The sequence below is a fragment of the Hydra vulgaris genome, chromosome 12 (assembly GCF_038396675.1).
Source record: "Hydra vulgaris chromosome 12, alternate assembly HydraT2T_AEP".
In the NCBI taxonomy this organism is placed as follows: domain Eukaryota; kingdom Metazoa; phylum Cnidaria; class Hydrozoa; order Anthoathecata; family Hydridae; genus Hydra; species Hydra vulgaris.
The window spans coordinates 32,472,536-32,487,017 of NC_088931.1; the positions used below are offsets into that span (position 1 = coordinate 32,472,536).

Below are 14,482 nucleotides of genomic sequence, written 5' to 3' on the forward strand. Positions count from 1 at the left end.
TTACTTTGGGGTTCTAGCTTGTCACGTAACAATAGCTTCTACGAGAAGTCCAGAAAACGAGCAATATTTTTAACAATTAAACTCACAACGAAATATTGGATTCTTGAATATCATTAATAACAAATTTGTTTAATAAGATTACCGTTTGCACTAAAATTAATATTATAGTTTTGATTTTTTTTTACATAACAACGATTTAGCCATTCTGTCTAAGTTTTTCAAGTAACTGAAAGGTTTCATAAGTTTTTGTTTTATAAAAATAACACATACTTTACAAGCGTTATTCGAGCTAAAAAGAAATTTTACAAAAAAACAAAAGGTAAAAAAAATTTCAGCACCAAAAATCCAAAAAAAAAATGAATTTATTCTATTTATAACCAGAAGTTTAAATGCGGTTACAAAAACATAGAAAAGAAAGATATCGATGCATTAAAAAATAATAATGGTATAAAAATAAGAAAAATGGAAAATATTTATATTTTAGGTAGTTTAGGCGCAACAACGATTGGATTGTTTTTTTCCAGCAACTTTCGGCCGTCCAATTTATAATCAAAGGAGCATGTGTGCGTTTCTGGATATCGATGAACGGAGCAAAATTTTTGAGAACATCTAGATTATAAAAAGTAAATATAAAAACGAAGTAAGATACAAATTAATACTAAAAAACATTGTATTTTATTCTAAAACTCAAGTGTTTGTTGAAAACTTATGATTGTATACAGTGGGTAGAATGGCGTTCAGTGTTCTAGGAAAGGTTAAAAGCACCTGGGTTTTTACTTCATAAAATTGGAAATAATAGGATAACTCTAGCTAAAAGTTAAAATCGGAACCGCTCCTAAATTAAAATTTTGCGAGTTTTTTTATTTTTAATGGTCATTAACTCTATACCACCATAACTTTGCAAAAAATAGCCCAAAAATGTAAAATAATGATAATGCATTTATTTTAAGAATATTTTATTATATTTAAAACTTTATTTGCTTCTGTATTTTATTAGGAAAAATAAAATTTTCAGAGATCATTCAAAAAATGAATTAGATAAGAAACCTGGAGTACAAAAAAAGGCCTGTTTTGGATCTTGTAACAAGAATAAACAATGTATAAACCTACAAAAACCAGTTCAGATCGCTTTAAATATCTAGTAGGAAAGCCTATAGATGGAGGTTTTGATGTTTAAGTGTACTCTTTTTGCACTAGACTGTGTCCAAAAAGGTTACAATCTACAAGAAAGAGGTATTTATCTTTTTTATCCTCCATTTTAAATCTATCAATTTTTGTCTAACTAATATCATTTTCTTAAATGCAAAGTATACATTTTTTTTACAGATGGGGTAAACTGTAAAAAATTAAATTACTCGGTCAAGGGAAAGATTTACTATTTCAATGCTTGGCAGAATCAAAGTAGTGTCTGAATTATGTAAGTGTCCTATTTGTAGCCTAGGAAATGATACTAGAAGTAATATAAAGCTAAATTTAATCGACTACATTCTCTCAATCTTACTACAAGAAAATAAAAACAGTTCAACTTCAAGCTCTAATACTAATACCGCAATGTGTGGAGATTCTTTTCGATATGTAGGAAAAGGTATTGGACACTCCTGCAATAGAAAATCAATTGTAAAAACATAGAGAAAACTGTTTTATGTCAATAGATCTTAAATTCTCTCAGTTAGTAACATCAAAGTCTCAAAAACTAATTACTGTTGATGAAAAAAAAGATAAAGTTAAACTATAAACAAGTGGAATATCTCTCCAAGGTGTACATACATGCACACCTTAGAGAGAGTATCTCTCCAAAAATATTAGTTCAGAAACAGTATTTAATATCAAAAGAATATTAAATAATTTTTTTTCTAACTGCAGAATTAAAACCATCCTCGAAGACCAACACTCTTTTTCATTTCCAGTAACTTCTGGGGTACATCAAAAATCTATTCTTGGTACTGTATTATTTCTTATCTATATCAATGATCTTCCTGACAATCTTACATCAAAAGTGACTCTATTTGCTAAAAACTCAACTTTATACTCCTGTCTATACAAAAAGTCTTTTCTTTACAATTCCTTGGAACAGGCAGCCGACTTTGAATCTGATCTCTCTTCTGTAACAGCTTGGGGTTGCAGTAGCTTGTGAATTTTAAATCCAAAAAACTCAGTTATTTACTGCAAACAACTATTGCAATATTGTTGAAGTCCCTATTAATAATGAATGGCAACCTACTCACTTAATCCTATTCTTTACTTTTTCTTGGATTATCATTCACTACTGGTTTCTCATGGAAACCATATATACAATCCATTGCAAAGTTAGCATCTGCTAAGATTGCTTCTCTTTATCTTGGTTGCCTTTATCTTACTCCTGATTCCATTCTCAGCCTCAAAAAATCAAAATTTGTTCATGTATGCAATACTGTTGTCATATTTGGGCTGGTTCTTCTAATGATGCTCTTTCTATTCTAGCAAAGTCCAAAAACGCATTGTAAAATAGTTGGAGCTGCTTTATTTGCTAAACTTGAGCAACTCTCCCATCATTATAAGATTGCATCTGTCTTTTTTCTACAAATGCTATCATAGTCCATGCTGAATAAAGCTTTTATATCTAATTCCATTAACAAAAACACATTCTTGACTTGTCATTCAGCAACATTGCATCCTTTTACTAAATCTATTTTTTCATGCTCTAAAAACTTTTATTCGATTTATTTTTTCCCCCTTAGGAACTCTCTCCCATCTTCATCCTTTCAAAATAATGACTCATATCATATTAAACTTTTCAAGTCTTCTGTCAACCATTTCCTTGTTCTTTAACTCTATTCTTTATTTTCAAATTAAAAAAAACCATGATCATTTAACAAAATCTTTCTGAATATGTAACTAAAAGCATGTTGACCGAAATAAGAAAAGATGTTGGTCGATCAGGATTTGAGAGTAATGTAAAGCATAAGGTGATCTTATTCACTAGACCACTCCTATTAATTCCAGCAAAAATCATTTTAGCAGGAGCTAACCATACAGAAGTTCAAAAAGATGTAGCATATATGTTGAAGATAAAGTGTTTTGATGAAATATCAAAATAAAGAGATATTGCAACTGTGAGATTCAGCATTGACAGGGGCCAAGAGTCAATTAAGAATGTTATGAATCTTTTTTATTCAGAACAACTTGAGGATTAACTAAGGAACTGAAAAAAAAGTAAATAAAGTTGCATTACTAGGTATTGTCCAACATGTTAAAAAAAGCAGCTACAATTTATCCCAAACTATACTCCTTTTCAAACAGCAAAAGTAAAAATAATTCCTAGCTTCAGATCTTATCAATATCATGCTAGAACCATCTGCACATGATGGAAACACATCTATTGAATTGGTGCAAAAGACACAATAGGAGAACTCGGAATCTTTTGGAGTTTAGCCCATCAGTATCAACAATTTGTTAATGCAGGGCTTTTTGGTAATTGCTAATGCAGAGCTTTTTCAATATCATTAATCCATGTCTTCTTGATGAGAGCATAGGCTCGGTCTTAGTTGCTATATCTCTACCAGAGCTGCATCACTATGAATATCTTATCACACGGGTATCAAGAGTAGTAATTAAGAATAGTAGATAAGAAAAATTATTAAATTATTATGTTAAAGGACTATATGGACTAATTGTCAGAAAGTTCTAAGGTCATTAAAATACATGATACCTGTACCACCGCTGGAGTGCCATGAGTGTATTAAGATTTGAAATAGGTTACTTATTAACATACTTATTAACATACTAGTAACATATTAGTAACATAGTTCATGATCTTAATAAGATGATTTATTTTATTTTTATTGACTGAGAGCTTTTTTGAAATGACGTTTAATCCATATTATGATTACAAAATCACTGATGTCATAAAATATTATGTTAAAGATAGGCTCAACATCAATGTCATTACATGAATATGTGCTCAACCTGCTTTTTTGTACAGCAACCTTGTTAAAAGTTTGTTTTTTAGAGTTTAGGGTTGAGTTGCAATATAGAATATGAGAGAGTTGCAAATAAAAACAAAAAAAAAACAAAAAAAATTTAGCAGTCTCTTTGACTGCAGTAAGTCAACTCTTTGAATGTAGTGTGTCAACTCTTTGGTTGTAATGTGCTCTCTCTGTTTCCTTGGGCAAATAAATTTAAAAAAAAAGAAGAAAGAGGTTCAGTGTCTCTGAAAGTAATCCTTCTCATAAAAAAAAACTTAATATAATAGTCAGTTAATAGTAGGTAAAGATAAAGAAATTGTACCTATATAAATTACAAGATTTTATTCATAAATTTTAATCTCCTTTACTTTTTCTTCATAAGCGTCTTTATAATCTTCTTTATTTTTTTCTATTTTATTAAAGTTATTGTCAGAGAAAATTTGATGAGAAAACTATAATACTTTTAAACTATTGAAAATATTTGTAAGCATTTGTTAGGATATAAATAAAAAATATATATACTTCTTTACATTTTAGTTCAACTTACAAATTTGATCTAAAAAACATATAAACAATGATTATAATTTTGAATTGTAAGTTTTTTTCTCTTCTATTGAGTCTTTTTAAGCTATCTGTAACATAAAAAAACAACAGAGTTACAACCCTCAGAATTAGGAAAAATGAGGTCGGCAATAATTTGCCGACCTTAATCTTTTTGAGGTCGGCATCAGGTTGGCAAAAATTATTTGATACAAAGGTCATAGAAACAAGGTCAGCAAATTTTTGCCGACATCAAATACTTTCAGGTCAGCAGTTAGGTCAGCATTGCCAAATGTCGACCCTAATTCCGAGGGTTGGAGTTATGTCAGTTTAAAGTTTGTTTCCATTAAAAATAAAAAAAATCTGCAAAATTTTAATTTAGGATCAGCTCTAACTTTCATTTTTTGCTAGAGTTAACCTTTTATGCCTACCTGATGAGCCTGTGAAGAAAAATCTTAATATCTTTTTTACTGCATTAATAACTTAATTCTTTAAGGTATTTTTGGTCTTTGCAGTTTCTGAAATAGTAAATTTAAAGTTGTGTGAGCCAAATTAAAATTTAAGTAAAACAGCTATTTGAACAAGAATTATATAAGAAACTGCTGACAAAATAATGCTTATTCAATGTCAGAGAAACTAATTGATGACTTCAAATTTAAAATTTTAAATGCAGCTACTTAATTCATATAAAAGCTGGATTGTAATAAGCAAACCATTTTATCTTACCAAATATGAGGCTAAAACAAATGGATAAAAAATAAACAAATGGATAAATCCAGGAATAGGTGCATAATTTGTTATCAACACATATTCGCATAATGGGTATTTTCCTATAAATTCTAATTCACAAAACCTTGCAATTTCCAAGGCATATTATATAAAGTTTATAATTATATAAAATTTTACTCTCTAATATCATTTTTTTCAAATAGTATGATTGTTGAAGTTTATGTTAAAAAATTCCATCACACAAAATTTTGAAATAATTAATATTATTTATTTTACAAAAAAATATTATCAAGTGTCAAATTTTTTTAAATATAACATTCAAATACTTTTAGTAAATACCAATCTGAAAAACTTATTGTAAATATAAACTTTATAAGGTTTTTAATAATCAAAAAATTTTTTGATAGTGATAAACCTGATTAGTTTAAAAAAAAATGAAGTAAAAAACACTAAAGTAAAAACAGACCTTTTTGTAAATATGTAATATACAGAAAATTGATGTCTTATAAATAATGAGTTTAAAATGTTTCCCTCCTAATCTCTGATGATTTAAAAAGATTTAGTGTTACAACAAATATTTTAATAAATGTTTTAAGATTCTTTTATTTTAATAGATTATATAGAAATTTTTTATTTTAATGAATTCTTTAGGATACTTTTTTTGTAAAGTGCTCTGATAAGACCTAATGGTTTTATCACAGTGCACTGCAGAAGAGCATTTAACCAGAAAGTTCATGCCTTTTTCCTTCCAATGAATTAAAAAAAAAATTGGGATTAAACTAACCGACACTCATAAGTAGTTGCTAAGCCCAGCTTTTTTGAACAAACCATGCACCTCAGTCTTTTCTTTTTTGTTGAAAGAGTTGTGCACAAATTATCATTTATTGAAGGAAGACATGAAACTTTTTCAAGAACTTCAGATTTTGATGTATTCTAAAATATTTTGGTAAAGTAATTAGTTTTCTCAAATTTTAAATCATTAAAATAAAACATTAAGTAAAAAATGCAACAACAAAAAAAAACTAAATAGAACTTTATATTTTATTCAGATATTTTAAAATTATATTTTCATATTATTCAAATATTTTTAGTATTTCTCACTTCAGATATTATTTTGATATCTCATGTAATGAATTTCTAGTTTTATTAATCAGAAACCTAATCAAAATATTTTCATTGATATATAAATAAAAAAGCATAACTTAAAACAATCACTTAAAAGAACTAAAAATACTTGATCAAAAATTTTGAACATTAGTAAACATGGATGAAAAACCATTATTTTTCAATAAAAATATACAAATTTTTAGTTGAATATGCACGTCACAAAATGTAAATCAAATAACACAATAATACTAGTAATTTAAGTAATTTAATGAAGCTAATAATTTATCTCTCTTTTAACTGTTGTAAATAAGCCATATTTGCTGACATTTGACTACCCAAATATTTTTATGACAGCTCTATATGTTTTATACACACATTATCTCTGAGGTATGTACACAAATTATGTTTTATACACACATTATCTCTGAGGTATGTACAAAAATTATACGTTTTATACACACATTATCTCTGAGGTATGTACAAAAATTAGTTTTTAATGAAATTCTGTATAATAATTTGTTATTTTTAAAAACATAAATTTTATGTTATATTTATGTTTTTTTTTAAAGAGTGATGCACCATATAAAATATTCTAAACAAATCTGATTATATAAAAAACGATAGTGCTATTAATGAGTTGAATGTTCCTTAAATGCTTAAAATTTACATAAGCACGGAATTACCAAAAAAGTAAAAAAAAATTCCCTAAAAAATTTTTGTACAAGATTTTAGGTATATGCATGAACATGGTTTTTAAAAATTTTGAAAAATCTATTGCGACACCCGAGAAAGTTATAGTCATTTTAGTGATTTTATCAAAATCCTTGAGAATACTATATTTTTCGAAAATACTATATTTTTCGGCTGCTTTATTTTGCAAACAATGTTCTGGACTATTTAAAATTTTAATTTTTTTTTTTTCAATTTTTGTTAATAATTCAAATCAGACTCATATACAAAGAACAATACAAAGTCATCTTAAACATTAGTTACCTAGAGATAATTTTAAAATAGAAACTACCAAAAAACTTCATTGTAAATTTATTTTTTTCTATTTTAACATAATATTATTTATTCACATCAAGTTATTAAAGCTATTCTTTATATTAATAAACTATAGAACACAACATTTTTAAATAAAAAAGGCTACATTTTTCTATATTCTTTACATCAAAATTTGGAAATTTGCTATTATCTTTTTTACAGGGTTCTTTAACTTTAAAGTTCGTTTGTAAGTACCTGTTTCCCATAGCCTGTTGAAATCTGAATAAACTGATTTTGATGCTTGCTCACTCAAAAATCCAAGACCTCTTTAAAAAAATTTTCGCAGAGCTTGAAGATGCCTTTGCTTGGTAATATCATGCTTTTCAGCCTGTCAATAAACTCAGGTATGTGCTTGATGACAGCATGAACTTTAGGTGTAATTGAAATTCCAAGGGCTTTGTATGCTCTCTCAAAAGAAAGTATAGAACCTCTATAAGAGGAAACTAGGACATTCCCAAAGCATTTCTGTCTGATTGCATCAAATGTTTTAAATGGAAGAAGAAGTTTTTTCTCCTTCATTTTCAATTTTGGCATTTGCAAGCTTAGATGCTTAGTTTGTTTGACCAGTCAGTAGCTTTCAAAGAACAAGAATTGGATTTGCTAAGGATAGTTATCAAATGATCAAATAACCTGATGGTAATTCCTAAAACCATATGCAATTCCATGATTGGCAAAATATCAAGAACTTTTTTTCATCTGGAAGATGAAGAAGGGAGGTTCATGCAACTTTTGTAGCTTGCTGATCTTTCTTATAATTATTGGTATTGGATCTAATCCTGCCAAGTGTCCTTAAATGCCCTGTCTTTTTTTGGTTTCCAAGATATTTCTTTGAAGTTTCACATTAAGGACAGGGATATGTAGATGCAGCTGAGCCTAATCCAAAAAAAGTATTTGCAAGTTTCATGTCCACAGTTGCAGTAAAAGCAACAATTTCAAGACAAAGCAACTCAAAAATTTGCTTCAAGTTCTCATAAGATTCTTTCACAGACTCAAAAATTGCCAAGATCATGAGCTGATCTTGATTTTGATTGATTGATCCTGATTGATCATAATTTTGACTATCAATATATTCATACAAACCTTGAGAAACCCACCACCTCCATCAATGTCTACTTTCATCATACAATCATCTGCATGGTCAGCAATGTGTTCAACCAAAAACGTCATTACAAAAAATAACTGAACGCTGAGCTTTTCACTTTGTTTATCACCATTGGAAACATCAAAGTCCATTATTGTAGAATTCTCGAATAAATCAAGTGCTTTGACTTTTATGACTTTTAAATTCCTCCCTCTTGTTGCTGAAATAGCAATTGAGTCTCCAACTCCAAATGCTGCAAATTTCAGTTTGATCACATCAGAAGCAATAAGTTCTGCTACTCGGAGAACTTGGCCAATAACCACACTTTAGCTGGCCCAAAAGGTGGTAAAAAATCTTTGGCTGCTACTGGAGGTCTTCCTACTTGGAAAGGAACAGCCGTAGCTGATCCTTGGGTTGTTCCTATTGGATTAAAATGGACAACCTCATAAATAAAGGAACAGTAAAAAGGATTTGATTTTGTCAGAGTTGTAAAAACAACTTTGGAAAAATCAAAAAGACCAGGCAGATCATTATTTGTTTTCTCCCCATTTTCAATCTTAAGAATTAGTCTACATCTAGCACATATAGCAGAAAGTTAATGCTTTTCATTGGGATTATAGTTCTCAAGGAACTCTTGGAAGTATCGAGTCTCTTCTAGCTGGCACCATATCTGTTTCTTTTTGAAAGCAAACCAGACATACTTTAGCACAATTTTCAGTATTTGAAAAACACTGAAAATTATGCTAAAGTCTTATTAGGCATTGTGAAAAAGTCTTGTTAGGCATAAAGTCTTGTTAGGCATTGTGACAATAGATTAGGACAACAAATATTTATGCGCTACTGCAAGTCTGGATTTTCACAGAAATGACAAATGCAAAATTAAGAACGTTAAAAAACATAAAAGTTGACTTTTTTTTCCTTCATAAAACCATAAAGTTTTGGTAGTATTGCTATATTTCCCTTGACTGGAAGCCAAGAAAACTATTTTACTTTAAAGTTTTATCAATTTGGAACCTTTGTTTTGAAAATAAAGAAAATAAATATTTTCAGTATTTTAGGGTTTTGACAAAAAAGTTAAAATGACTATAACTTTCTCGGATGTCGCAAAATATTTTTTTAAATTTGTGAAAATTATCTCCATGCATATACCTAAGACCTAGTACAAAAATTTTCTGAAGAAATTTTTTTTTACCTTGATGATAATTCCATGCCTATGTGAATTATCATTTTAAAAAAGTAAAAAATCAGTTTAATTTATGTCTAATGTCTGAAAAAATTTGACTCTCTATTGAAAAGAAAGTATATGCAAAAAGTTTATACCTTTTGAACAGCATTAAGTACTCTAGGTAAATGTTTCTTTGTTTCTTTTAACTGAGGTTGCATCCATTGCACTAGGGCTTTGTAGCTTTCATTATCTACTAAATCAATTGTATCTTCTTTAAAAAAATTATCATTTAGAGTTGTAATACTACTGTGAGATGACTTATTAGGTCTATATAAAAAATCTCTAGTTTCAGTCTTACTCACAGTGCTCAAAGACTTCAATACACTACCATGTTTAGAAGATTCAGATGATGAAAAACGCTCACATGAAATATCTTTGTGTAAACTTATTTTTTCATTCAAACTGGGCAAATGATTATACTGTTTATGAAATGGCAGAGAAATTTCATTTTCACTTGATGTTCTCCCATGGCTATAGTTCCTCTGGGTCTTATGGCTGTAGTTTTTTAGAAGATCTACATTACTAGGATCAATTTTACGTTTATCAATAAAGGTTGTGTCACAACTTAGCATAGATTTGCTTTTAGCTTTAACAGAGGGTAGTGGTTGGTGCTTCATAACAGAAGGTAATGGCTGGTGCTTCATAACAGGAGGTAATGGTTGGTGCTTTATAAAAGAAGACCTTGTTATGCTATTGCATAATTTATCTGATGAAAAATTTAGCTCGCTGGATGTACTATTGATATTTGATTTTTCTTGTTTTGTAAGAATTACATGATCAGCCTGTAGGTTAAATGACTGATGTTTATAAAAACTATCAACTCTAAATATAAAAAAGTAACAAACTTATTTTATTGACTTAAAATTATATATATAAATATATACATACATTTATATATATATATATATATATATATATATATATATATATATATATATATATATACATATATATATATATATATATATATATATATATATTTATATATATATATATATATATTTATATATATATATATATATATATATATATATATATATATATATATATATATATATATATATATATATATATATATATATATATATATATATATATATATATATATATATATATATATATATATATATATAAGAAGGGCTTATTGTGAAACAATGACAAGCCACACTTTTTTCAAAAATGAGTTATTATCATTTTTATAATCATAAATAGTATATTTAATAGCCAAAAAGATATTAAGGCAAAATTCTTAAAATTGGAGCTATAATTATAAAATCATCTTACTGTAAGCACTGATTTTATAGATTTAAATAAAACTTAAAAGTCATTTTTCTCTAATATTTTTTTTTGTGGCTTGTCATTGTTTCACAATAAGCCCTTCATATATATATATATATATATATATATATATATATATATATATATATATATATATATATATATATATATATATATATATATATATATATATATATATATATATATATATATATATATATATATATATATATATATATTGATTACAAAAAAACGAGAGTACCTTAGGTTAACTGGTGGTTCATGTGATATTTTCTGAAAAAAAACATTCAACTACTATTATCATGACAGCTAAAGTTTCAAATTATTGTCATAAATAAACTCTGATTTAAAAAATATAACAACAAACCTGAACCAAAATCTTAAGGATTGTTTTGATAAAAATAATTAAAAACTCAAAAAATAACATGATGATGAAATATTATCTTTATAAATATTTAAAAAAAAAAAGAATTAAAATCTTACACTATTTTTACATAACTCAATCTTTTTGCGAAGAGTATGCATTTTGTCTTTTGTTATTACATTTTCAACATGTTTAGCCTAATAAAGAATATTAAAATTTTGTTATAATGTTTTCAACATGGTTAAGTAAGCTACAGGGGTGGGGAAGTTCTACAATCTTTTAATTCCTGAAACTTTGTTTAACAATGCATCACAAAAAGTGCCTGGAATATATTGTGAAATGGATTTGTATATATTACTAAAAGTAAAATTTTGAAAATTTTTTGAGAATTGACACTTTTTATGACTGTTAAATTCCTCCTTCTTGTTGCTAAAATAGCAATTGAGTCTCCAACTCTAAATGATGCAAATTTCAGTTTGATCATATCAGAAGCAAAAAGGTTATGCTACTCAGAGAACTTGGTCAATAACTATCTGAAGATTTTGTTAATAAGAGTCTGAAAGATTTGTTTTTTAAAATTTTTTAAAAAACAAAATTTTTTTTGTTTCTTACTTATAAGAAAAAATTCTAAATATATACCTATTGGGAGTTCAAAGATATTTTTAAAAAATATGGGAATGACATGTTTAAATAACCATGTTGATTTGGTGTAGAACAACTTATTAGATAAACTTTAAAGATATATATTCTTAAAAATAGGACAACTTCATCTGCTTAAGTGAATCATTTGGTTTCAGAAAAAAATCAATAATTGTTAAAAAATATACACACTTTTACGCAATTTTAAAAATATGTGATCATTATAAAGATTACATTACAAAGTTAAATACAGATTATATATAAATAAAACATAGGTACCATGGAAGTTGAAGTATCATCTCTTTCATCTTCATCCACATTACATAGAGATGTAGTGCTAAAATTTAAAATGTAGAAAAAAAAATTAAATAATTAAAACAAGATTTTAAAGGCTTCAAAAAAACAAAGCAATTTCTGATCTCCTGCAAAGATTTGAGATTCAATAATTCTTATGTGTATGTTATATTAAAAATATATCAATATATATTTTTAATATAACATACACATCTAATTACTAGATTTAACTTTTACACTTTACTTCCGAAATATTGTATTTAAAGAAATCAATTCTTATAGGTTATGAATGTCTTGGCATTTGTCAGAGAAAACGAGTATAATTTTTTAAACTTCCAGCTTTTCAATTTGCTTATAAAAACAACTTGTTAATCCTACAGTAAATATACATTAAGCTAAATGCAATAGCATTAAAAAATATTTTTGTAAACAGCTAGAAGAATTAACACCTTACAAATTATCATATGATATATGAAAAACTGCATTTAATGATTTGCAATTTTTAATGGGAATGCAGTCATCTCAAAATTAAATAGCTGAGAAAAAACTAAGTAATTTTTCGAAGCAAATTCAATGTGAACAGTTATTACAACGATAAGATATTTTCAAATACAAAAAAGCAACAGCTTATTCTAATTTCTGCTTTATTTTGTTCTGAAAAAATGTTTTTATTTTCTTGTTTTTTATAATAGCAATTTTGTTTGGACCATAAAGTCATCACTAGACAGGTTCAAATCTGCATGTTTTCTTATTAGAAATCTATATTAATGATTGAATAAATTTTTTTTTTTTTTAATTTTAGCAAACTGAGCAAAAGAAATGAGTAATTTGTAAGTTTTAAAAGAACACAAACCCAACAACAACAAAAATAAGTCATTGGAAGGTTCTAAAGTTCGTTCATTTAAAAAAAGCTTTTTTTAAAAAAAGTGAAAAAATATATAAAATTGAATTCATCTAGTTAGCACAGTTTTCATTGAAAAAGTTACAATAGTAGCATACCTGTTTATTTTAGAAAACTTTGCATGTTTTTTGCATGAAAAAAGCATGTTTTTTGAAGATTCTTTTTGTAAATTTAAATGTGACAAACAAAATATGACAAAATGTAATAAGTAGATATATAAAAAGCTTGAGATCTTTTTTTCACTCATGTCTCTCCAATACAGAGTTGAGATTTTTATTCAATATTGGATCTTTTTATTAGAAATATTTTGCACAAAGTTGCGCCGATTTAAATTTTGTAGGTTTTGTAGGTACAAATTTGAAATAATACCATTTCTACTATCCCACTTTATTAGGTAAGAATGTTTCCCTATAACTTTAGGTAAGAATGTTTCCCTATAACTTTAACTTATTTCAGTAAATTATAAACTATGTTTTTAAATATTTATAATATGAATACTTTAAAATTTTGATATGAATACTTTAAATTTAAAACTTTAAAAGAATTTAAAATATTTTTTAATTGAAACTTTCTTCCAACCATGATGAAAATAGAGAAATTACAAAAAAAAAAATTCACACTTTGGAAAACAACTTCATTAAATCAGTTATTGATCATGATGCTTATAAAGCTACGGAAATCTCTGTTGTTCAAATTCTTTTCTAAACCTTTTAACAAAAAATGCAATAAAGTAAACAGACACAAGGATAGATTTGAGTTGATTTACAAAATCTGGTTAGAAAAAGAACTACAAACAAGCAAAGAACGTTTTGAAACAGATAAACTGGACACAGCCTAAAACTTAGCCGTGACTTTGCCATCATTTAAGTATGACATTTTTTATCATCATTTAACTATGACATTTTTTATCATCATTTAAGTATGACATTTTTTAAAAATAAATAATAAGAGTACTATTTAATTGTGTTTTAGAAAACATTTATACTATTTAAATAAATATATTTATATTATTATAAAAAAAATATATTTATATAAATTTAAACATCTAATATTTTAACTTTATTTAGTTGATTATGGAACTTCATACCAACCACCCAAGCTTCTGAAAAAACAATGACGAAGAGAGCAAAAAAAAAGCTGTTGAAAGTAATTATATGATTTACTGAACTTTTTGAAATGAAAAGAGAAAAAAAGGTTCAGTGATGCTAAGGTACAATAATTTCTATAATGCGAATATCTTTAATATTCCATATTGCGGAATATCACATTGTGGAATACAAACTACTAATTATTCAGCCTTTACACAATGTAGAAT

At 26.7% G+C, this 14,482-nt stretch overlaps 1 protein-coding gene across 2 annotated transcripts in view; it reads right to left on the reverse strand.

Moving 5' to 3' along the window:
* Nucleotides 1–234: 234 nt before the first annotated feature.
* Nucleotides 235–14,482, reverse strand: part of LOC100199825 (AN1-type zinc finger protein 4) — a 43,265-nt gene continuing 29,017 nt past the window's right edge. For both annotated transcript variants that reach the window (XM_065812949.1, XM_065812950.1), the window contains 6 exons: nucleotides 12,252–12,309; nucleotides 11,453–11,530; nucleotides 11,211–11,242; nucleotides 9,766–10,492; nucleotides 5,998–6,146; nucleotides 235–609 (listed from right to left, as the gene is read on the reverse strand). In XM_065812949.1, the coding sequence (XP_065669021.1) occupies nucleotides 474–609; nucleotides 5,998–6,146; nucleotides 9,766–10,492; nucleotides 11,211–11,242; nucleotides 11,453–11,530; nucleotides 12,252–12,309 (1,180 nt within the window). In that variant the 3' untranslated portion in view covers nucleotides 235–473. The remainder of the gene's footprint in view (nucleotides 610–5,997; nucleotides 6,147–9,765; nucleotides 10,493–11,210; nucleotides 11,243–11,452; nucleotides 11,531–12,251; nucleotides 12,310–14,482) is intronic.